At 39.1% G+C, this 24,562-nt stretch overlaps 1 protein-coding gene across 7 annotated transcripts in view; it reads left to right on the top strand.

Annotated features, from left to right (window-relative positions):
- Pde4dip (phosphodiesterase 4D interacting protein) overlaps window positions 1–24,562 on the top strand; it is a 193,951-nt gene that overhangs the window by 33,926 nt on the left and 135,463 nt on the right. For all 7 annotated transcript variants that reach the window (XM_074050631.1, XM_074050638.1, XM_074050640.1 and 4 more), the window contains exons 2-3: window positions 16,653–16,708; window positions 20,199–20,350. In XM_074050631.1, the coding sequence (XP_073906732.1) occupies window positions 16,653–16,708; window positions 20,199–20,350 (208 nt within the window). The remainder of the gene's footprint in view (window positions 1–16,652; window positions 16,709–20,198; window positions 20,351–24,562) is intronic.

Here is a 24,562-nt window from a genome sequence, read left to right as displayed (position 1 = left end):
ACACCTTTAATCCTGTTACTCCAGAGGCTGAGGCAGGAGAATCATGAATTGAAGGCCAATATCACCACATAGCAAATTTCTGTTGCAAAAAAACAATGGAAAGGAAAAAAACAAATGGAAAGGAAAAAAACAATGTTGGCAAGATAGAATTCTCACAATCTTCACACTTTTTTTAAACCCTACACACAATAAAAAATGTATTTATATTGCAATCAACTACAACTCTGAATAAATGTTTTGTGTAACAATACTTAACCTTACTATGTGTTTTGTACTCTGGTATTTTCTATTTTGTTTTTTTTCTTTAGAAAACAAATGCTGGATGTGACTCAATTTATTTCATCACCTAATAGGTCCAAGTTGGAAAAGTCTGTAATTATGTGGTCAATGTCTCAGATCTTTCTTAACTCACACATCAGATCTGTTCATAACATTTATTAAAAAGAAGAGAGCCCCACTGGACATTGGAGGTGGTTTGTGCCTGTAATTCTAGCTACTTGGGAGGCTGAGATTGAGAGGATTGGGTTGTAGGTCAGCCCGGGCAAATAGTTCAAGAAATCCCACTTCCAAAATAACAGAGTAAATGAACTGGAGGTGTGGCCACCTTGCTTTGCACTTGCTTTGCAAGTGTGAAGTCCTGAGTTCAAACCCCAGTCCCACCAAAAACAAACAACCCTGAGAGAACTCAAAACAGGAACAAACATGGGTCTCTGCTTTTGAAGGTGTCACATTTTCATCATCCATAACATTATTTTTTAAATTTAAAAATATTTAATTAATTAATTGATTAGTTAATCAATTTAGGTGGGGTCTCGTTATGTAGCCCAGACTGGCCATGAATTCATGATCCTCCTGCCTCCACCTCCTGTAATCCTTTATAATTTTAACAGAGTGAGGCTAAGGCAGAGGTGTGCACTGGCTGCCCTGGAAGCACAGTGGGAAAGAATAGCTGGGGGGAGGGGAGGATAAAAATTAACTATAGTTGCTGACATTTAATTTAATTTAAGCTTTCATTGGGTGTTAATTTAACTCCTCTTAATCCTCATGACCTCATGCAGTAAATGCTGTTATATGCATTTTTTAAAAAAAGACAAAGACATCAAACTTAAGAGAGAATAAATAATTTTCCCATTGGACTGGAGGTATGACTGAAGCAGTAGAGTGCTTGCCTAGTAAGCGGTGAAGCCCTGAGTTCAAACTCCAGTACTACCATCAATAATAATAATAATAATAATAATAGATGATAATTATAATAACAGTTTGCCCAGGGTGACACACACATAGTTAAGGAGGAAATAAAGGCTGGAACTATCTAATTCCTAAACCCATGCTTTTAGTTCCTTATTTGAAGTGAATCTTAGAGGTGATTCCATTTTTGAGTTGGTTCTGAAGCTGGCTACTTATGTTGGCTTCTCTTGAACTCATGGATTCACTTAAGACTGTGACTGTATCCCCAGATTTCATTCTGGGCAGCTCTGGAAAGTCCCTTCTCTGACAGATACTTCGCATGAGTCCCCATCCTCTGTATCTTGTGCAGTCTACTCACAGGTCAGGGGTGCTGGGTATTTAAATTCTCAAAGTAGACACCCTCTACTCCTAGCTGCACATAGTCTGCCTCTGCAGGTCAGTGGGAGAATTCTCCCACCCTCCCCAGGGCCATTGCCTGGCTGTTGCCAGACTGTAAAAGTCATGGGGATTGCATGGCTGATTCTAGAATAGCAAATGTCTCATGAATGAATATACTGGCCTCACAAAAAGCTGGTTTGGTCACTAATCAAATTGATATCCATGAGTAAACTAAGAGTGGTCGAAGGAATTGGGTCACAGAGATGGTGAGGAACTTGACTGTGGGGTTGTTTCATCACCTCAGAAGTCTAGACTTACCAGTCATAAGAGTGTCTATGCTCTGGTATTTAGCATTCACTAATTGGGACTAGAAGCTCCTGCACCTCCTGCTTTAAAGATTGTGGATATTTCTGGGTTGCTGTTCACATTATTTTCTTAGTGCTACTGCAACACATCACAGCAAACAGTGCCTTATGACAGTAGAAATTATAACCTTGCAGCTCTAGAGGTGAGATGTCTGAAAATCAGTCTTTTAGACTAAATTCAAGTTGACAGCAGGGTTGGCCTCCTTCTGGAGGCTCTGAACATGAATTCATTCCTTGCCCTTCCAGATTCTAGAAACTCCACATTTCTGGCTCAGAGCTTCTTCCACTAAAAGCATCCCTTTGGCCTCTGCCTCCATCATCACATCTCCTTGCCTCCTGTGTCTTTCTTCCAAGGACTCTTTTGATAACACTGGGACCAACAAAATAATTCAGGCTAATCTCGTCATATAAAAGTCTGTCATCACACTTGCAAAGTTCCTTTTGCCATGTAAAGAGGCATATTTACAGGTCTGGGGATCAGGAAGGTAGATATCCTTGGAGTGCCATGATTCAGCCTGCCATACTGCTCAATGCTACAAAAGTCATTACTAATTCTTTCCCCCTATTAGGTAGAAATGTCTTTGTTTCTAGTATATGGGAAAACTGAATGAAAGTCAGGCAAACTGTAAATGAACCTTATACAACTTCCCTGAGCAATTAACTCAAGAAAAATTGAACTTGAAATATTTAAGAACAGTCCATAAGACTGAAGGTTAGGAAAGGAAAACAGATAAGTCTGCTGTGTTTTGTTTCATTTACTCTGTAATTAGATTTAATAAATGTAAGCAGTAATTGTACTTGTCTTCTGTGTCTGTGAAAATGTGAAGGGAAGTAATATCCAAGAAAAACAATGGTCCAGTTTTTTCAAAATTTTGGTTTTGTTTCTTCTCTACCATATATTTAAAGTTCAGCCTTCGAATAAGACAAGATACCTACTCACCATAGTGGCATTGTATTTAACAGGTTCCTATTGGTAGCTTATTTGCATTTATTCTGCTCTATGATAATACTCAGCCCAGAGGAATGAGGGAACATTTATGTGTCTTTGAATTCATGGTGAATTGGTAGAGTTGTGTTTACAAATGCACAGTGTCAGCCAGAGATGGCATTTTGCCCCATGTTATACATTTGGCCCCTGAGGTGGGGGAGTTATGGGATTTGCTGGTCTTCACAAGCACGCACAAGTGCAGGAAGGCTTGGATAATATCAACATCTTGCTTACTGTGGTGCTGGTGTTTTGTATGTAGTCTTTTGCATGAGGAAAATGCTTATTGTAACAATTTTATTACTGAAACATCCTTGGACATAGAGTTTTCTGTTTAATATTTGGTACTGCTGGCAATTTTCTGGATTTTGAGATGGGAAATTTCTGCCTTAGTCATACTAACCTAGTTTCAAATAGGCTTATACTTGGGATATAGTTTCAGAAATTGGTCTCAGTCAGTGTTATTTCCCACAAATCAGATCACATAGGACCACCCCCAACCCCTTCTTTCAGTGACATCTTACAGCACCAGAAGAAGACTTGGAAGGGGCTGCTTTTGCCCTGGGACGATGCATTTACAGTCTTATCACCGAGCCATCTCCCTCTCCATCCTGGCAGTCTTGTCTGGCTGTGGGTGCTGTGGATCCCTTGCCTGGCTGAGGGATAGCTGTATGAGGATGTGTTGGCCATCCATCAGTCAGTGGATGTCCCAGGACACTGCTCCTGTTGGAATCTAAACTTTTTTATAAATAAAATTCCAAATTGGGCTCAGAACATTCCACAAGTTGTCTCAGGCGAAAATTTAAATGCCACTTAGACAAAAGTCCAAAATAAAAGAGATGTCATTATGACCCAGTGTGGCCCTATCTGATTCCATTTTAAACATTCAGATGCCCTGAGGACTTGATTTCCTTAGACTCGAGTATGTTTTGAGTCCTGTGGCCACTAAGTCAAGCAGGATCTGAATTTTGTTTTTCTGAGCCCATATGGCCAAGGCACTTTGTCACAGATGGTAATAATAATCATCACCATAGCTTGTATTCTCATAGCACTTTAATAGTCTATGGTACATCTTTCCTTATTCCATCTGATTATTTCCAGCCCATTTCTGCTGTTTCATTTCCTTCTCCCTTGGCTTATCCAAGGCCAGCAAAGGAAAAGATAACAGGTCACTGGTGTGCAGTCGTCATGGCCAAGGTAGAAGGGCTATAGGAGAAAATAGCTGCTTGATACACAGAAAACATAGTGGCAAAGGGAGTTGAATAGTTTCTTTGGGCAATAATGCTATATGTATGGTGCCAATAACCTGAAAATGTTTTTCCTGACTTTCATTCAGCTTTCCCATATGTGGGCATTTGATATAACTGAAGATTATGTTTATTTTCTGTTTCATAATGTAGAATAGCATGTCACATGGATTTCCAATACTACTTACTCACTCCCTATGTCAGGGCCTGTAATTTTTCAGTTTTAACTATTATAAGTATCCAATAAACCTCTAGGTGCATAAAGCATGCTCTTCTGTAGGATTATTTTTGAGTGATGAATGTTCAGAAGGAGAATAACTGACAAACATTTCCAGTTCTTGAAAATACATTGTAAATTGCTTAGAGTTGTTTCACATTAGAAGCCTATTTTATTCAATTTAAATATCTTTTTCAAGGCCTGAATCCTCATATTGTAGAGGGGAAAACCGAAGTGCACTGATAAAATGACATATTCTGGGTGAATTAATAGCAACATTCCAAAATTTTACCTTCCTCTAAGGTAAAATGCTCATTGCTGCTATTAATCTCCATTAGTATTGTGAAGTGTTTGCTGAAGTAATAAACAGAAAATTTTAATCTAAGAAAATAAAAGTAGATTTAACTTACATCAGAATTATGGTATGTATTAAGAAGTCTATTGCATGGAAAGAGGAAAAAGAAAATAAATGCTGTATTTTCTTATGGAATTATGTGCAATACCCTTTATATGCTTCTTTTAAACTAAGTCAATATACCTTTATAGTGGGAAGAATTTTTTTTGATGGTACGAGGTACCTGATGCTTGAGCCATGCCCCCAGCCCTGTAATGGGAAGAAATTTACATTTGTGTTCAACTACTGACAATATGCAAGATTTTGAATATTGGTTGGTTCTAGAAAGATCCTTCTGTGCATTGCTTAGAGATTTTCAGATTACTGGAGCCATGTGAATGCCACGATTGCCAGGGGAACTACAAAGCTGGTTGTAGAGTGGTTGTCACGTTATTCACCCTGAGCTAAAATTATCATGTGTGGGCTTATACCAGTCCAGTTGTTCCCACCTACACACCCGACCTTGCCTTTGCGGGAATAACTTTGCTGTCCTTCAGAACTTGGCTTCATCATTGCCTTCATGTGGAATTATTTCTAGAAGCTAGTTCTGGGCATCTTCTGTAGTTAGAACATGCTCTCTTCTGTTATAGCATGTACCTGGTTGGTTTATTTGGTATTCTCAATGCTTTAAATTTATTGGAAGAATGGACTATTTTTTGAGTCTAAATTCTCAGAATCTAACATTGCTTAATTAAGATTTTTGCGTGGGTTGGAGGCATGGCTCAAGCAGTAGAGTGCCTGCCTAGTAAATGTGAAGCCCTGAGCTCAAACCCAGTATTGAAATACTTCAATCATACCATCAAAAAAATTGCAGCTAACATTCCCCAATAGACTGATGTGAATATCTGTTAGATATCTTCTTATTATAAGATACAACAGGTTATCAAAGTTTGATGCTATTACGCATTCAAATTGTATATGTCCCCATTGAAGAAATAGGCATGAAATTCCTGTTGTGACCTAAACTTCTTAAATGTTGGATACATGACAGTTAATGATATACGAACCCTTCCTTCAAGGAACTGACATTGTAGAGGGGTTCTTGGACATGAGTGGATATTGTTTTTATATCCTCACAGTTCCTTAGCTTAAATTCACTTTGGTATCCCATAAGCACAGCTGTCTTTTTCTGCTCATCTTTCTTTACTCCAGATTCTCCACTTTTGCAAGCCTCAGCTCTGAAGTTATGTTCCCTGACCTGAGAAAAATTCTCCCATTCCCTGCTCTTTCTGAATGTTTAAGTTGCCTCATCATTTGCTCCAGCTCCTCAACTCCTCCAGTCTTCCAGGCACAATCTGGTCTTCATTTTCCTCTCAATGAAGCCTAGACTTGGCACTAGTTTATTTATTTGATCCATGTCCTTGGCGCTAGTTTATTTATTTATTTAATTTTTTTTTGGTGGTACTGGGTTTTGAACTCAGGGCCTTGTACTTGCTAGGCAAGCACTTGAGCCATGGCTTCAGCCCTTTTTGTTGTATTTTTCAGATAGGTTCTCCTTTGGCTGAGGGCCAACCTCATACTGTGATCCTACCTCTGCCTCCCATGTAGCTGGGATTACCAACATGCCTAAGCTCTTTAACACTGCTTTACTGTTTTTTGGGGGACTGGTGACTGGGGATTGAACTCAGGGCTTCATGCTTCCAAAGCAGGCTTTCTGCCACTTGAACCACACCTCCAATCTAGCTTTAGATTGACACTTTAACAGTCCCAACCTTTGGTAACCCTTAGTTAATTTTGTTATTCTTTAGGAGTCTATAAGTTTTGTTTTAGTACATTATAATACCATACAGAGCAAGAAGAATAGATTCATTCTTTGTAGTCTGAGACTACAAAGACTATGATGTCACTAAGAAATTCTCCTCCTTCTCTGCCCCTCCTTGGACTTTTCCACTAAAAACACTCATTTCTCAAAACCTTTGATTTCAGTAGTATATATAAAAGCAAGATACAAATTAGCTGTTCAATATTATTTCATTTTCTGTAGAACTCACATAAGCAAAACTGAAGAACAATAAAGAGTAAATACATAAAAATCTTAATGTTGTCTTAAGATGGTAACATTTTCCCTTTTGTATTAGCATATGCTATTAGTACAAAAGGGTTACATTGTGATAATTCTGTACATGCATAAATGCACTTGATAAAATTCACCTCCTCTATTACTCTTTCTCATCCCCCCTTTAAAGAACTATTTAACAAAACAAGTTTCATCATTCTATTTTCATCTTTGTGTATGAAACGTTTAAATCATATCCATTCCCCTTTATCCTCTCCTTTCATCTTCCAGATGGTTACAAAAATATTTTTATTTTTCTCTATACCCTTTTCTCCTTTCCAAAAATTCTATAAGGAGTATATAGTTCTTTTAAAATCATTAAAAATAAACACAAAGAAAACAAAGAGTGAAGATTATATAAAAGTAGGTGGAAAGGGAAAAAAAAGTCACCTATTTCTTGACGTGCATCCTGGGGTTCTAGCTAGATTGAGCCACTTGCCTCACCATGCCCCAGTGCCATGGGAATATCAGTTGTTAATGAAAATGGGGGACTGCAGAGTGCATTGCCAGTCAAAAATAAAAAGCAAAATGTTAGTTCTAGAAGTGTGTGGCAAGATTGTACACCATCCCTAGTGATGTGACTGAATCCAGGGTAGATTATTAACGTGTCTCTTTTGAAGGACTCAAATCTGTCTCTTGGATGACTCAGGAGAGGAGAGAGCTTATTAGATATCTGGATGTCTGATGACCTCATAAGGCAGAGTGAGGAAAATAATTACCCCAACTGCCTTTACCCTTTACAGTATTGATCTCTACAAACCTTAATGGATAGCATCAAGAAAAATAGTTTCCTTTAGGATGAAGATTTAGTGTGAAAGAGAAGAGAAGAGAGAGAGAGAGAGAGAGAGAGAGAGAGAGAGAAAGAAAGAGAGAGCCTAAAACCTGGAGTTGTTTTGGAGATACAGTGGTGTTTGTAGCTCTCTGTAGCTACTGAAGACCAGCCCTGCAGGAAACAGCCTCCCGAGCTCCATTCAGTCACAATCACCCTCAGTGAATAGACTGTGTTGAGTGAAGGGTGTAATTACACATGTGCTGAAGAAAAGTGGATGTTTCTGGATCAGTGCCAAGTCAGTGCATGCTTGGCTTGTGGAGAGAAGCTCTCAGTGATGCCCTCTCTGTCCTGAGGGACTTTGCCAATTCAGCATCCTTGCCTGCGGAGATTGTAATGATGGGTCTTGAGAACAAATGAAATCTCACTGTATTTATTATATAATAGTCTTGTGCTCTGCATCTGTGACATCTATCCTATTTGCATTTAAATATGTGTTTTTGCAATTCTGGTGACAAACTGGGGGATGGTATTTGGCAACATTTGGAACCTAGATGAGATGCTCACTGTCTTTGCTAGAGAAAAAAAGATCTGAGAAGTCTCAGGGCTTGTTCATGAGTGGCCTTTTCCACTTCCTGTCTGTTTCCTTCATCTTTTCTGCTTTTTAGTTTATCCCCTTTGTCTGCTAGGGACAATGTCCACTGCTGTTGCAGAGTGGCTTGGGGGAAGGTGTTGAGTACTCTGAAGAAATTTAGTTAGTGATAGAGAAGTATAAAATAATGGATGACTCACTTTTCAGTATTATGTCTATATAAATAGCCATACCAGACACTTCCCCATTAGGATTTTAATTCATTGTCACATGACATCTGTGACACTGATATTCAAACACTTAGGTATAAACCGTGTCTACTGGGGATAAGTTGGTATCCCAAGAAACAAATTTGTTTTGAGTCTAAATCCTATCTTCTTAGCACAGAAGGTAACCCACCCTTCCTTTCCTCTCAGTTTCTAAGGGATCATTTCCCTGGACTCAAGGTAGGTGGTACAAAGGAGGCATCTGTGTATGTGTGGGGTAAAAATAGGGCATGGTGGGAAGAAAAAAGGTTTGGAGTCAGACAGACATAGTTGTCAAGTTGAGGCTTCTATACCAACAAGCTATGTGATCTTGGGCAAATTAGTATATCCTTTCAGGCCTCTTACTTCCTTACCCAAAAAATAGGGATGACAGTGCCCATTTGTATATTTTGTGAGCATTGAAGGATGCCTGGAAAGTATCAGGCAACCAATAAATTGTGGAGGCAGTGTTGGTGATGGGTGGTGATGGTTGTCCATCAAAATCATGATGGTCATTTAATGCAAGATTAATAATGAGGAGAATGCCAGTGTGAGAAAATGTGTTGAACTGTAAAGCTATGCACAGGTAGTCCAGAAATTGTTATTATAGATGTGTTTGTTTTCTTTTTTTCCTTCCTTCCTTTCTCTCTTTTCTTTCATTATTGTTGTACTGGAGTACATTGTGACACTTACAAAAGTTCTTACAATATATCATAGTTGAATTCACCCATCCATCATTCTTCTTTATCCTCCTTTGTCCCCCTCTTCCAATTCCTGGAATAGTTTCAATAGGTCTCATTTTTCCATTTTCACATGAATACCTAATATTTCCACATATTCACCCTCCTACACTCCTTCCTTATATCATCCCTCCTCCCACTGGCATCACCCCCCCCTTCCCAGATGGGACCTGTTTTGACTTCCTGTTCTCTATTTTTGAAAAAAAATGACATTTTTGTTAAGATAGTTATATAGGAAGTTTCATTGTGACATGTCCACGTATATATGAATTACAACCTGAATTGGTTCATCTTTATTTTTCTCCTCTCTACCTTAGCCCCCTTATTGTGGTGATTTCAGCAGGTTTAAAAATTCTATATTCATTCTTGTATAGGAAGTTAGATGTCTTTGTTTTCAACTTGACACTATTTGTGAAATCTTACCATTTATAAATTGTCAGGGCCAGAGCCCTGGAAAAAAGTAGCCCTTTTGACATAATTGAACGTGAATATGAATAAAAATATGAAAAATAGACTTTTGGAAGATTTCCACTTGAATTGGGCAACTTACATCAAATGAGTTTTAAGAATATGGGAAATGGAACATGTGTGTTTGGCTCCATGACAAATACTGTAGTGACCCCAATAAATAGAAAACTTCATCAATTTTCCTGTCATGTCACATGCCCCTCACTGCCTGAGAAGGCCACATTGAGCGTAATTCCTGACATATTTCATTCTTAATATAGGCCATTTACTAGGAAGAACAATGTAAGTTATATTGCAGTCTCCAGTAGTTTAAAAATAAGAGGAGGTACTCACTTGCATTTTCTATCATCCCAAATCACAACCCTTTCAAATGTGCAAACCTTTCCTGATCCTTTCTTGTTAACATTACTATTAAATAACATCGAGAATTTGTGTTAGACTTCTGTCACTGGGACAAATATCCAAGATAAATCAACTTAAAAGGAAGGGTTAATTTTGGTTCACAATTTCAGGAACCTTCCACTACTTTAAATGGACTCCTTTTCTGGCCCAAACTGCAAGTTTTAAAAATCATTCCAAGTTTTTTCTCTCTCATGTCCCACTGTAAATTTGGCTAAAAGCAGCCAGCCTCATCCTGAATGCAGTGTGCCTGGAAATTGCCCCTCCTCAGATAAATAAATCCATTGCCTTTAAATTGAGCCTTCCAAAGTCTCGAGGCATGGATAAAATGTAGACAAGTTCTTTGCCAAAATGTAACACACATGGCCTTTTGAATTCTCCCAATAGAGTCCTAGACCTTATCTGAAACCTCACGAGAACAGCCTTTACTCTCCAAGTTCCTATCAGCTTTTAGTCTTCTATGCCCTCATCAGAATCAACCACTAAGCTCCACTTATAGATTCTAGGCTTTCTCTACCCTGCTGCTCTAATCATTTCCAGTTTCTTCCCTCAATTCAATTCCAAACATTTCTGAACCACATCATCAGGTATAGTTACAGCATTGCCCCCATACCAATTTTCTATATCAGTCACTTTTGTTGCTGTGACAAAATATCTGGGATAAACAACTTAGCATGCAAGTGAGTATCTCTCTCCCTGTCTACTATTTTTAAACTATTGGAGAATTTAATTTAATTTAACTTACATTGTTCTTCCTAATAAATGGCATATAATGATGAACTATGTCAGGGATTAGCCTCAGTGTGGCCTTCTCAGGCAGTGAGGGACATGTCGCATCACAGGAATATTGCTGAAGCTTATTGTTTATTTTGGTTCATGGTTTCAGCAGTCTATAGGTGTTTGGTTCTTTGATCTTGGGCCTGTGGTGGCACAGTACATCTTGGAAAATATACATGGTAATGGAAAGCTGCTCACTTATGGTGTCTGGGAAGCAAAGAGAAAGATGGGAAGAGGCTAGGGTTTCAATACCCCTTTCAAGGGCACAGCCCCCAATCACTTAAGTTCTTTACACTAGGCCCCACCTCCTAAAGATTCTACTATCTCCCATTATTGCCACAAGCTGTCAACCAAGTCTTTAGAACATGGGCCTTTGGGGAATATTTAACATCCAAAGCATAGCAAGGTTCTAAGTGATTGGATGAAGCTGTAGTATTTGAGGAGAGAGGTGAAAATGAAGAAGTGGTTTCTGGGTTGGGCGTTGTGGCCTTATCTGTAATCCCAGCATTGAAGAGGCTGAGGTAGGAGGATTGCAAGTTTGAGGTCTGTCCTGGGTACAAAGCAAAAGCCTGTTTCAAAAATTAAAACCACCAAACAAAACTTACAAACAAACAAACAAAAGGAAGATGTGATTTGTTCCCTCATATCCACCTGAGGGTCAGGGTTTGGAGAAAGACTTGAGGGGAAAGGTAGTGAGGAAGTTGGAGGGGGTCCTAAAGAGTGCTAGGGAACAAAATGAAAGTCCTGAACACGCCCTTCCTTTTCCTATCTTTAGAACATTGTCATGTTTTCTTGTTACAGTTATTCTTTAAGGCCTACATATAATTCTGTGTTTTCTGTAGGCTTTCTTGTCCCCCTGTCTACCAGGCCAGAATTAATTACTATCTCAGTTATGTTCCCAAGTCCCTATTAAATTCCATTATTCTGATACTGATCTCTTTGAATCATGTGTCTTCCTCCCACATAGATTCTGAGTACTTTGATGACAGGGTACATATTTCTTCTGTGTTTCTAGAGTCTGGCATTTATGAAATGGAATTTAAAACTCTAAAGATAGCAATCAAGGACCAGGTTTTTGCTGTAAGTGCAGTCTAGCATATTGCCTTTATCTCCTGAATTTGTTTCTAACAAGAGAACCATATAAAAAGGAGCTGGAAAGATAGGTAATGCCTCCAGGGTCAGCCTTTTTCCTCAAGCTTGGCAATGCTTTGAAAGGGTAGTGGTAAGTGATGAAATGGTTAGGGTCCAGTCTATGTGATGCTCAGAACAGCTAAACCTATGGGATTAACCTAGGTAGGGGCCCTGAGAATAACCATTCCTTGGGAATTTGCACACTCGTATTGGAAGAAAAAGTAGCTATAGGTTAACTATTTTAATAGAGACTGAAGAGAAAAAGTGATGGAAACTAGACAGACTTAGCTCCGTCACAGTGGTTTTGGTGATGATAATGGTCCTGAGATACAACTATCTCATGCTACTGCAGAAAATTGTTTGCAGAGGTGATTACCATCTTGTCATTGCTTGTGAACAGTTGATTCATTAACATGATCTGTCTACCAATTAAGCAGCCTAAACTATGACAATGACATCAAATATACAGTTTTCAAGAGAAAGTCTATTTTAGAAAAGAGATTTTAGAAAGATATTTTAGAAAATATCTCACTACAGGCTCCACTGTGGTGTTACTCTTTGTTAAGGAAGAAGGAATATATCTCTACCCTGCTCCTCCAAGCAATGCTATGAGAGATTAGACTAGTAGGAACAGTGAGATGCTTGGGTCTTGGAAGGAGTTATATTTGTAGCCATTTCAAGCAAAGCAAACTCTAGTGCCTTGGATATTCCTTGACATAAATGAAACTACTTAGAAAATCACTGAAAGGAATCACCAGGCACAGTTTGACAGCATGAGAATATCAGGTGGTGACAGATGGTTTTCAGAGATGAGCAATTATTTTCTGATTATTCCCAACTTAATCACTCTGAAAGGCTATAGGAAAAGCTAGTAATATGGGATATTAAGTGTTGATGTGTTGCTTGAATCTAATATCTTAGCATCTACTTCCCAGCCTATCAAGGAAATATGGGTGATACGGTCTGTAGAAATCAAGAAGATGAACAGCTTGAGAGTGGGTTGTACCTGGAAAATGCTTGGCCCCAATTAGGCAGAATATTGTCTTGGCAAACACATCAATGCATGTGTACAGGAAAAACAAAAAAATGGAAGTATCTTGGGGAAAAGATTATATATGACATCTATGTAGGAGAGCTACCGTTCCTAGAGAACATGCTAGCTGAGCATGAATCATTCATGGAATTTTATTTTCTAAAAAACTAGAAACACTTGGCTTTGAGAAACTAGGACAAAGGTATACACACTTTTTCCAGGCTTGGGTAATATGGAAGAATTTACCAACATATATTATTGTTTTTATGTGTGTGTGTGTGTGTGTGTGTGTGTGTGTGTGTGTGTATTCATGCTTAGAACATGAGTTCTCTTTGCACTTTTGGTTCATCAGATGTTATCACAATTGCAGTCCCATTGGCATATTCTCTGTATTTCTTCACTGTGAACCCTTTCCCTCTGGGAGCATCAAATTCCTTCCCAACATTTTGGAGCAGTTGAAAGATCCCCACTGTCCGGCAATAAGGGAGGGAACCTGAGCTGTTAATAGAGCTAAAGTGATTTTTAAAAAGTCTCCTGGGAGATTGCATGTATGCTTTTTAGCTTAGAGTCATCTAAAGTGACCTCTCTAGCCTGCCACTTATTGATTCATACCAGGCTGGCAGCAAGCTCAGTGTGGGTGTGGGTTGGGTGGAGAAGGGAAGGTCTCTGAGAAGGTTAATACACATTGTCTGATCTATAGTGTAGAATATGTAGAGCAAGGAGGATTGAGTGAGACCATGTCTTGAAAACACCCCAGATCCTTGGAAAGTGTTAAGATGGGTTTTATGGTTAAGTATTGTGTTAGTAGCTTTCTGTTGCTGTGACAAATTACGTGACATAAACAGCTTAAAAGAGAAAGATTTATTTTGGATCACAGTTTCAGAGGTTTCAGTCCATGGTCAGTTAGCTTCATTGTTTCTGGGGCTATGGTAAGGTAGAACATCCTGATGTAGAAGGTGTGGCAGAGGAAAGCTGCTTACCTCATGGTGGCCAGGAAGCAGAGAGATAGAGAAGGAGAGACAGCAAGGAAGAGGATGGAGACAAACTACATCCTTCAAATTCATGCTTCTAGTGACATACTTCAACGAGGGCTTATTTCCTAGAGTTTCCACCACCTTCTAATGGTGCCACCAGCTGGGAGCCAGACCTTAAACACATGAGCCTTTGGAAGTAATTCCAGATCCAAACTATAACTATTACAATAGAGTTGCATATTATGATTACTGCAAGAAACTTGTGAAATTTTCACTTTAAGGAAAAATCTTTGAGGAAACTGAAGCCCAAGGAGGTAAAAATGACTTATATGACAGTTAGTAGCTTGTCAAAAATTAATGAAGCCAACAGGTTTCCCAGGATTGTGTCTTTTTTTGGTTCGAACTCAGGGCCTTGTGCTTTCTAGGAAGATACTCTACCACTTGAGCCACGTCTAAGTGCTTAAGATTGTGCCTTAAAGCAGAAGTGAAATTCTGTCTGCACTTGGTCTGTACCAGGGTAACCATCTTGGAAGTCTATAAGGAGCCAGGCAAGCATCATAAATAAGTAAGCGAGCTGGGATTGGAAGGACAGGAAATGGCAAGCTGGAAGACCATGCCTGTTCTGTTTAAGGGAGCCATCTATTACCAGATTTGGAAAGCAAACAAAATTTTTGGTCCTTCTGACTTTCTGGGGGAACTTAGAAATGGGTCAGCCTGCTATGGACTGAATACAACGTGTTGGATGGCTGCATTTGGCCTGCAAGGTGACCTTGCTCTGAAGACAGGTGCATAGTCACTTTTGTCTGTGGACTGAGCACATATGTTCAGTGACTAGCAACAGAGAAGTATAACCTTTTCCTTTCCAAGTTTTTCAAGACATTGTTCTGGTTCATAGTTTGACCTCTTTCTCCTGCTTCACCTTAACAGAGGGTAGTCCATAAATGGCACATTCCTTTCTTGCATGGCTCTGCTCTCAGAGAGACTTTTTAATGAGAAGGAGAAAGGAAAAGCAGAGGGGCAGGAAAAACCACAGGCTGGCAATCTATTTTTGGTTAATAAAGAATTTCCAGTTGTATGCAGTCCAATGTGTCCTGTCTGGGCCTTTCATGTCCATGGGACTGAAAGAGTGAAGATTTATGTAAAAATCTAGCCTGAGGCAGAGAAGAGAGAATATTAGTTTCCAAAAGAGTGCCAGAGTCTCCTCCCTCCCCATGGACATTGTGTAGCTTTTAAAAAGAGAAGCCTTCTAAACTTCTGGGACCAGAATTCTTTTTGGTTGCAACTGATGAGCTAAGTGTTCAAAGCATGTCTCTGTAGAATTACTGCAATATCTGTTTCTGCCTTACCACCTACCCACTCTGTTGTCAAATCACTAGCCAGCCATTTTGAACCATTAGTCATTCCATTCATCTCTCTTTTTTGATTCGTAAGATTAGAGTGGCCAAATGCTTGTCAGTGTCCTGAAAGACTTTATACAGTTTGCATCCTCTGCCCAGCCCTCCTATTACTTCCTTGCCCTCTCTCTTCATACTACTCATCACAGGCTCACTCTGCACAGCACATTGGTCTCCTTGGTGTCCTGCAGACTCTAGCATATTCCTTCACGGGGCCCTTGCATTTGGTTCTGTGAGCTTAGAAGACTTTTTTTCCAGCTGCTACCATAGCAACCCTGTTGCCTCTTAGAGAAGCCTTGTCTACTGAAAATTGCAATCTCCTCTGCTACTTCCAGCACCTCTATCCACACTCTCCAATTTCCTTTTTTGCTAGGATCTACCCCTAACTGCTACTATATATTTTACATATACATTGTTTTCCCTTTTATAAGTTCCATTAATGCAGGGAATTTTGTTTGTTTTGCTTACTGCTACATTTGTGGAGTATCAAATGGTATCTAAAAACAGGCAGGTACTTGACAAGTATTTGTTGAATACAGTCTGAGATTTTTCTCCCCTCTCTGTGTTATGGATAGTGGTGCTTGGTGTTCTGGACAGGCTGACCTCTTACTACTGAGTCATGATGTTGCTGACATTTTCATGAATAGACTTTGCTTTTCTAAGGTTTTTTTTTTTTTTGGGTATGTGTGTGTGTGTGAATTCTACTCTCTAAACTTAGCTTAAAGTTTTTGGCTTCTCTCTATCTCCTCTTAGTTAAAACCATCAGAACTTCTTGCTTGGAATGTAGACCCTCACCATCCTCTTTGGCATAGTCTCTCTCAGAAGCCAGAATGATCTGTCTAAAATCTAAATCTCGGGGCCTTTATCATTCATTCCCTAACTTAACATCCGTCAGTGGTTTCTCATACCCCATTTACATAAAATTCAATATCCTAACACATCCCACAGGCTCTATGAAGTCTGGTTGCATATTGGCTTTCTCTGTTCCTTTAACAGGGCAAGGTCTTTCCTGACACAGTATATTTTTGCTCTCATTCTTCACTGTTTGACATCTTCCTTATTCAGGATTAAATGTCCCTTTCTCCAAGTCTTTGTACTAGTTAAACCCCCTTGCATTTTCCTTAGATTACCATAATAGTAATTAATGCTTGTGAAATTATTTGTTTAATGGCTGGCTGTACATGTAGTAGGATTTCAATGTAACACTTATGAAGAGAAAAGCAATAAATGTCTTCTCTCCCAGGGACAGGAGATTTGTGGGGTAGTACGTCATTAATTAATGATGTATTTCTCTCCACAGAAACTACTTTGCAGAAGATGGTGGGGAGATGGTATCCAGAACAAGGAATACAGCAGGTAAGGATGCCATGGGCTTTGCCTTGTTCAAATCTTAATTTCCTGCTGGTCATCACTGCCTTGAATTTTGGGTCCTTTGTGGTCATCATGGCCACATGCCTCTAACTTTTATGGATTTCCAAATTTGCACATACCATGGTAGCATATAATTCTCCATGTAGAATTCCCCAGTGAGGAATTATATGCTACATATAATCATATGTGCTAGAAAATCATAACTGAGATACTTATGTGAAACTTCATATCTTTACTGAGTCAGTGACTATGAGATTAAAGTCACTTATAGAATGATTAAAATAAATTCTGCCACAAAAATGAAATCTGTACCCAAATACACAATTAAAATGGATGTAATAATGATGTTAACCTCAGAGATAAGAGTAAATGAGAAAAGCCCTTAGTCCAGAGCCTGCCAGGGAATAAATACTCAGTAAATATTACTTATTGTTATTATTATTGTAGTCATAATAATAGCATAATCATTATTGCCCTGATATTAGCCAGAGACCTACTTGAGTTATAAAATCAAAGTAGAGACAGCCTCTTTTGAGGGTTTTGCTCATTTGCTATGTGATTTGCCTTTTTCACACCAGCCTTGAAGCATAAATGATTCCTATGCACCATGGAGAAAACAGGTTTTCCATTGAATAAATTAAGGACTTTAGAGTTGCTTAAGATAAGTATTTGAAACTGTGTGCATTAAATTCAGAAATTTCAGGGGTTACACTCCTGAACATTTTAAGTGTCAGGGATCTACATTTCTGGGCAAAGATGGAAGGAGTAGGGCAAAACTAGAAAGGGGATGGATGAAATACCGACTACAGACAGACAGACATTAGTAGGGTGCTTTCACTTATTATTTTCTATAATCCATATAACACTTCTGTGAGAAGTGTTTCAAGTGGTCAAGATCAAATCCCAGCTTTAAAGACTGTTCTTTCCATCATGTCTCACTGCAGTGTATTTTTTGTTCAGTTTTATCATACTCTCCTGTACTCAATAGGCTACTACTTAGAAAGAAGTCATTGCTTCTAATTTTTTAAATTAAAATTACATTTACTTAGAAACACTCATTATGTCAACAAAACAGGTGCAACAATCATCATTATATATTATTTGAAATCTCAGAACAGTATTAACAGAATAACTATTTTGTGCAAGCTGCATCAAAGACAATTGAAAATGGAAAAAATAGCATCTTGATGTATAACTAATTTGTGCTTTGAACCAATAAAGCTGGCTTTAAATTTCTGTATAAGTTTAAACCCTATACAGTACCTTGCAATATTAGCAGCTATTGAAAATACAATTAAGAACAGGACTCTCTACATACACATTTAATACGATGTTAATTTTACAGAAATAAAGACACTGAATGCAGCATTCAGTTTAAAAACAAATGATATAATCTTACACTTCAAGTTGCTCTTTAAAATCAGTGATATAATGGAGAGTCAAATACATTTGGATATGAAGAAAAATTCCGTAGTGGACGCACCTTATTGAGAAAATCAACCTGAAAAGAGAAAAGATTTGGCTTGGCTCATGGTTTCAGTCCAAGGTTAATAAGTCCTGTTTGTTTTGAGCCTGTGGCAAGGCAGTCCATCATGGCAGGTGCACACGACAGAGGAAACCTGTTTGCCTTAAGGTGACCTGGAAGCAAAGGGAGCTGAAAGCACCAGGGTCCCAAATATACCCTTCAAGCACATGCCCAGAATGACCTAACTTCCTTCTACTTGGTCCCACTTCCTAAAGACTCAACCACCTCCCAATAACCCTACAGGATGGCAACCAAGCCTTTATCATTGGCCTTTTAAGGGAACATTTAAGTTCAAACCATAACCTGCTCCTTCTGGCAAGTTTTCAGAAAGAAGAAAGGAGAGAAGGAAGAAAAGAAAAAGAAAAAGCATCGGATGTATTTTGCCTCTTGACCTCCTTTGCCCCTGGGTCTATCTCACTTCTGAGCAAGGCACAAAGTCATCCAGGGCCCATTTGCTTGTACTTGCCTGGGCTCTTTCTATGGAACTCAATGCACTGCTATGGTTCTTATTCTTTCTAATGTTAAAGGAATAATTCATTAATGAAGGCTCATTGTTTCCTTTTGTCAGATAAAATAAGGTGTAGTTATGTAGGTTTGCTACCTTTGAGCATAACCCCAGCTGTGCCCTGATCTGAGGTCCTGTATGTTCTGTGTTTTACTGGGGCCCTGGTTTATTTCACAATGACACTGCTCAGTTAAAAGCAGGCAATTCCAGAGCAATACTTCTGTTGGTTGATGGAATGGTGGTCTATGTACCTTTGCCTGTTTTCCCAACTATCAGATCAGTTACAGTCTCCTTAGTTGTTAACACATGTTAAGAAAGACGAGTGGAGAGGACCACTTTTCAGCAATGTGGTCTTGAGTAAGCAAACTTTCAGATTCTTTATGCACTCATCAGGCAAATGGTTTTAATACTTCATGGGTTACAGTGATTCTGTCCTTCATTCATGTGAAACTGCTTTGTAGCCATTAATTTCCTTTAAGTATTAATTGCTACAATTGTTGTTATTCCTAAATAGTAATCTGAAAAATTCTCTGTAACGAGATTTGTAAATACTTCTTAGGTCTAAGTAGTTTGATTGTTTTTCTTTTAAAGGCTATTTTGGTTATTTTATCTTTCTTATCCTGAAATAAGTCACTCCAAAATTTGGTGGCTTAAAAGAGGGGGCAGCAAACTTCAGCACACAGGCCAAAGGTCATCTTTTTAAAATAAAATTTTATAGCCATGTAGTAATGTGTATTCACTTACATATTGTCTGTGTCTGATTTGAGCTACATGGGCATAGTTGAGTGGAGACTGTTTAGCCCACTATCCTAAAATACTGGCTTTAAGAAAAACTTTCCCTACTCCTACAGCAAAGATTTATTATTTCTCACAATTATTTGTTGGCAAACTGAGAATTTTTTCTGCTAGTCTCATGTGGAGTGGCTGAAATGACTACAATCTGTTGACAGCTTAACTGGGCCTGAGGGTCTATGACTGCCTTGCTCAGATGGCTGACAGTTGTTGACTGGCTGTCTCCTGGGCCATCTTCATCTCCCTGAAATTGACCTTTCCTTGTCCAACAGGTAGACAGTATGGTCTTAAGATGGCAAAAGCAAAGCCTGTCAGGCCTCATTTCTGGAACTCATTCAATGTCATTTTCATTGTGTATTATTGGTCAAAGCCATCCACCTGGCCAACTCAGAGTTGGGGGTAGAGAAATAGATCCTACTTGGCTGGAAGAGTGTGAACATCACATTGCAAAGGGCAAGGACACAAACTGTATAGTGTGGTCCCTGGGAACCATTATTAATACCATCTGCCATAGGCTACCTTATGAAAATTCTTTGTAGGTGGCCTAGAACTGGTTTGTACTTTACAGAAACCAAATTCTGCTGGAATGTGCTGGTTACAATGATCATGATGCCTTTATTATAAAAACTGTTGTTGTTTTGTTTCACTGGCAGCTTTTCTTAGTGACACTAAAGATCGAGGCCCTCCAGTGCAGCTGCAGACCTGGAGAAGTGGGGAGAGGGTCACCTTTGGACAGACACATTCACTGAACGCATTTGAGAGGCCCCCTCAGGTTCAGACCCAGGCCCTTCGAGACTTTGAGAAGGTAAGACTCTCATGGGTGGGTAATTCCAATTCCACTTAGTAGCAGTATTATAGAATAGAGATGCCTAATAAAAATATGACCTATAGATTGGTGTTGATTATGAGAGTGGGTACCATAGTGGTGTTTCTTCCAAGAGCACATGTCCCATAAGCATAAGCTCTGTTAGCCATGTGCTGGGGACTGTAATTTGTGGATAGTTGCCTATGCCAATGGATTCATCGTGACTGTTGTACTCTAGGTTTACTCCTCAGATAAACTCAGGAAGTTTAAATGGCTCCCTGAGAAGCAATAGCTGCAACACAGTGATCTCAGGAGTCCCTGTCCGGTCAGCCAGCTTTATATTCTGTTGTTAGTCTGGACCACTCCAGAGATCTAAGTACTCAGAGCCATTCACTCTCAACAAGAATCTGGCAAAGTTACTTGACACTCCTTGTTTGTCCTTAGATTTGGCCAAGGGCAATAACTGACAGTGTAATGTAGATCCTTAGCTCCCTAGCTCCCTGTGAGTCAGGTTGACCCCAGGAAATCTGTATAATAGAACTCCTCTTCTGGGATTTGTATGGCCCAGAAAGAGGTACCCAGAATTTCTTACACCTGTGTTCTAAAAAAAGAAACGGCTCTTTGGCGCCCCCTGGGGGATGCCCAGGCAGCAGACCTCAATTAAGTAGTGTGTAAATAGGTCCTGAGATATGTGAGTTTCTTTCACTCTTGAATTGATAGTTTTGGACAAAAAACAATGAAACTCCACTTTCAAAAAGGTTGTTGCTGTTGTGTTGCAGTGGCTTTACCCTGTCTTTCCTCAACTTGTAATTACAAATGTTTCCCTAAGACTAAAGCACATCCTACCAGATATTCCTGTGGGCAGCAATGCTCTGTATAACACTTGCCAACAGTTTGACAGTCTACTCTTGATTTTATTTACTTAGAGTTATCATGAATACTGAGTTTTAAGACAGAATTTTCAGGATTATATTGAGTGCCTTCTGAAGACTAAAGCTGTATGTGGATGGTGGGAGTGGGGTAGTAACCCTCATCTCCCCTTTCTCTTTCTACCTTTTGGATCTGCTGCTGGAGAAAGTTGTGAGGAACAGAGCTGAAAAGCACCCAGAGCTGTGGGAGCCTCCAAAAACAGTTGTCCATCTTATTTCTTCGGAATCCAGAGAGGGGTCTTACCCACAATGGAGGGAGCAATAGCTGGATGCTGTGGGGTTGAGCTGGGTGATGAAGTCAGCTGACTTTCAGACAGGAAGTCCTGAGTCCTCTTCTCTTAGAGTTCAGGCCTTATGTCATGGCTAGGTTCTTACTTCTTAATGCTGGGAATCATTGGCAGAAACTAAGCTAGGATGCACAGAGAAGACCTAGAAGAAGTATGTTAAATATCTCTTCTGTATGTGTCAGAAGCGAAATAAAACGAGACTAAAACACACTTCTTTGTCAGAAATGCATTGCTAGTCCACCAAGTCATGTTGCTCTCATGTGTGTCCATTCTGACATCCATCCATCTGTTCTGTAGAGGTGAGTGACAATACCTACTACATAAAGAGCTCCATGAGAGGACTTGAAAATTAGAGGACACACTGGTTAGAAAATATGTATGAGGGCTACAGACACATTCCAATGTCCCATCCTAAAGATGTCAAAACACTATGACATTTTCTGTAAAATTTAAAACCTGCATTGTGTGGCCTTGGGATAAAGGATGCGTAATGGCACTCTAAGAGAGGAAGCAACACCAAAGGTTTTGGGCCAGAGAAGGAGTGACTCAGGCAGGGCTTAAAGAAGGTGTTAAAGAAATACAGACTTGTTTCATCTGTTCATACAACAATCACCTCAAGTAAGGCACTGTCCCTGCTTTTAAATTGTTACAGTTTATTAGGAAGTACAGACATGGCACTACTTATAATATAAGGTGACAGGTGCTTTTGTAGCGATAAGGACAATCTACTTGAAATCTTTAGAGACTAATTTTATTGAGGAAACAGGGAAGGGCCTCCTGTCAAATGACATCTCTTATAGGCTGCACACTGAACAAGATTTCTTTCCAAGTTTGCTAGTCAGAGAAAGAGATTGTAGAGAAAATTTGGGGAAAGGAAGAGATATGTTCATGGATTGAGCCAATGAGAAACTAGGCTGGACAGAGGTAAGGAAGAAGAGTTTGAGCAAGGAGAGAAGAAATATTAAAGATACTTAATCAGTAAAAAGTGATTGATTAGTAACGTGACTTCTATAATGTTTGCAGATGTAGGAAGCCAGGGAACGGTCTAGGGAGATACTTTGATTCCAGAGTAAGAGATAACAGACTAAAAATGCAAATCTTGGCATGTTATGGATCCAAAACATAATTAGGCAGTTATTGACATACATGTTAATGTAGGAGAAAGGGGCAGAAGGGGCAGAAGTTTGAAGACACACAGCTTTTCTCTTCATTCATTCTCCACCCTCAACAAACAGCATGAGTTGGGTGGAGAATGACGGGCAGGGGAGGACTGGGGACAGAGCTGTGACAGTGGACTCTACTCAGCTTTACCCTTGTGGGTGTGAATTAAATTGCTACTCCCAGGCACATTTGTCAGGTTGACACCTATAGGTATTGTTTCCCACAATAAAAGGAGAGAATTGCTTAATATAACATGCTTCATTTGTATTTTATCATAAGGTTTGATTTTTAATGAGATGTTTGATTTAAAAAATTATTTGCATGTATTAGTGGTCCGAGGGGATTTCAGTGTGATAATTCTATCGATGTATACAATGAACAAGTTCACCTCCGCTATTATATGCACTTAAGCCCCACTCTTTTTCCCTCTCTTTTTAAAACAGTGGTTGGTGGATTTCATTATGCTATCTTCATATATATATATAGTGTTATATATGCATATATGTGCAATATATATATGTAAGGTACAACTCCCTTCACCCCTAGTACCCTCTCTTTTTGCCTTCTCCCCTCCCTCTAACTCCCCCCAGATAGTCCTTCTTTTACATTCATGTCCTATTATCATCACATCAGGTCTCACATAGGAGAAAAATTATGTGCTATTTGGTTTTTTGAGGTTGGCTTATTTCACTCAATATGATGATTTCCAGTTCCATCTATTTTCCTGCAAACAACACAATTTCATTCTTCTTTATGGCTAAATAATTCTCCATTGTGTATATACCGCACATTTTCTCCATCCATTCATCTGTGGTTGGGCACCTAGGCTAATTCCACAGCGTGGCTATTGTGAATAGTGCTGCTATAAACATGGATGTGCAGGTTTCTCTTTTGCATGTTGATTTTCACTCTTTTGACATGTGTTAAGAGTGGTGTAGCAGGGTCATAAGGTGAAGGTCTATTTTTAGTTTTTTTGATGTGCCTGCATATTAATTTCCATATTTATTGCAGGAATTTGCAGCATCCTTGATGGCATTTGTTGCTTTTTTTTTTTTTTGTGGTACTGGGGCTTGAATTCAGGGCCTACACCTTGAGCCACTCCATAAGCCCTTTTTTTGTGATGAGTTTTTTGAGATATGGTGTCACGAACTATTTGCCTGGCTTGCTTCGAACCGCGATCTTTCTGATTTCTGCCTCCTGAGTAGCCAGGATTACAGAAGTGAGCTACTGGTGCCTGGCTTTGTTGCTTGTTTTCTTGATGATAGCCATTCTGAGGGTGAGATGGAATCTCAATGTTGTTTTGATTTGCATTTGTTTCTTGGCTAAGAATGATAAACATTTCTTCAGGAATTTATTAGCTATTTGTACTTCTGAGAATTATTCATTTGCCCATTTATTAAGTGGATTGTTATTTTGCTATTTAGGTTTTTGAGCTCTTTGTATATTATGGATATTAATCCCATATTTGTTGAAGAGCTGGTGATTTTCTCCCACTTTGTGAGTTGTCTCTTGATTCTGGTAACTGTTTCTTTTGATGTGCAGGAATCTTTTAATTTGATGCAGTCACATTTGTCAATTCTTGCTCTTATTTTCTGGGCAACTGGAATCCTATTCAGAAAATAATTATCAAAACAGAGGGGTTGAACCAATTTGGGATACAATACATATGTACATGGATATGTCATAATGAAATTCCCTGTGTAGCTGTCTTAAACAAACAGTAATGTCTTTTTTAAAAAATGAAGGACGGGAAAGTAAAACATGTCCTTTCTGGGGGTTGGTACCAGTGGGAGTTGGTAGGATATAAGGAAAGGGTGTAGGAGGGTGAATATGGT

The sequence above is a fragment of the Castor canadensis genome, chromosome 12 (assembly GCF_047511655.1).
Source record: "Castor canadensis chromosome 12, mCasCan1.hap1v2, whole genome shotgun sequence".
NCBI lineage: Eukaryota > Metazoa > Chordata > Mammalia > Rodentia > Castoridae > Castor > Castor canadensis.
Note: the sequence above shows the minus strand (reverse complement) of the source record. Positions and strands in the feature narration are given on the sequence as shown.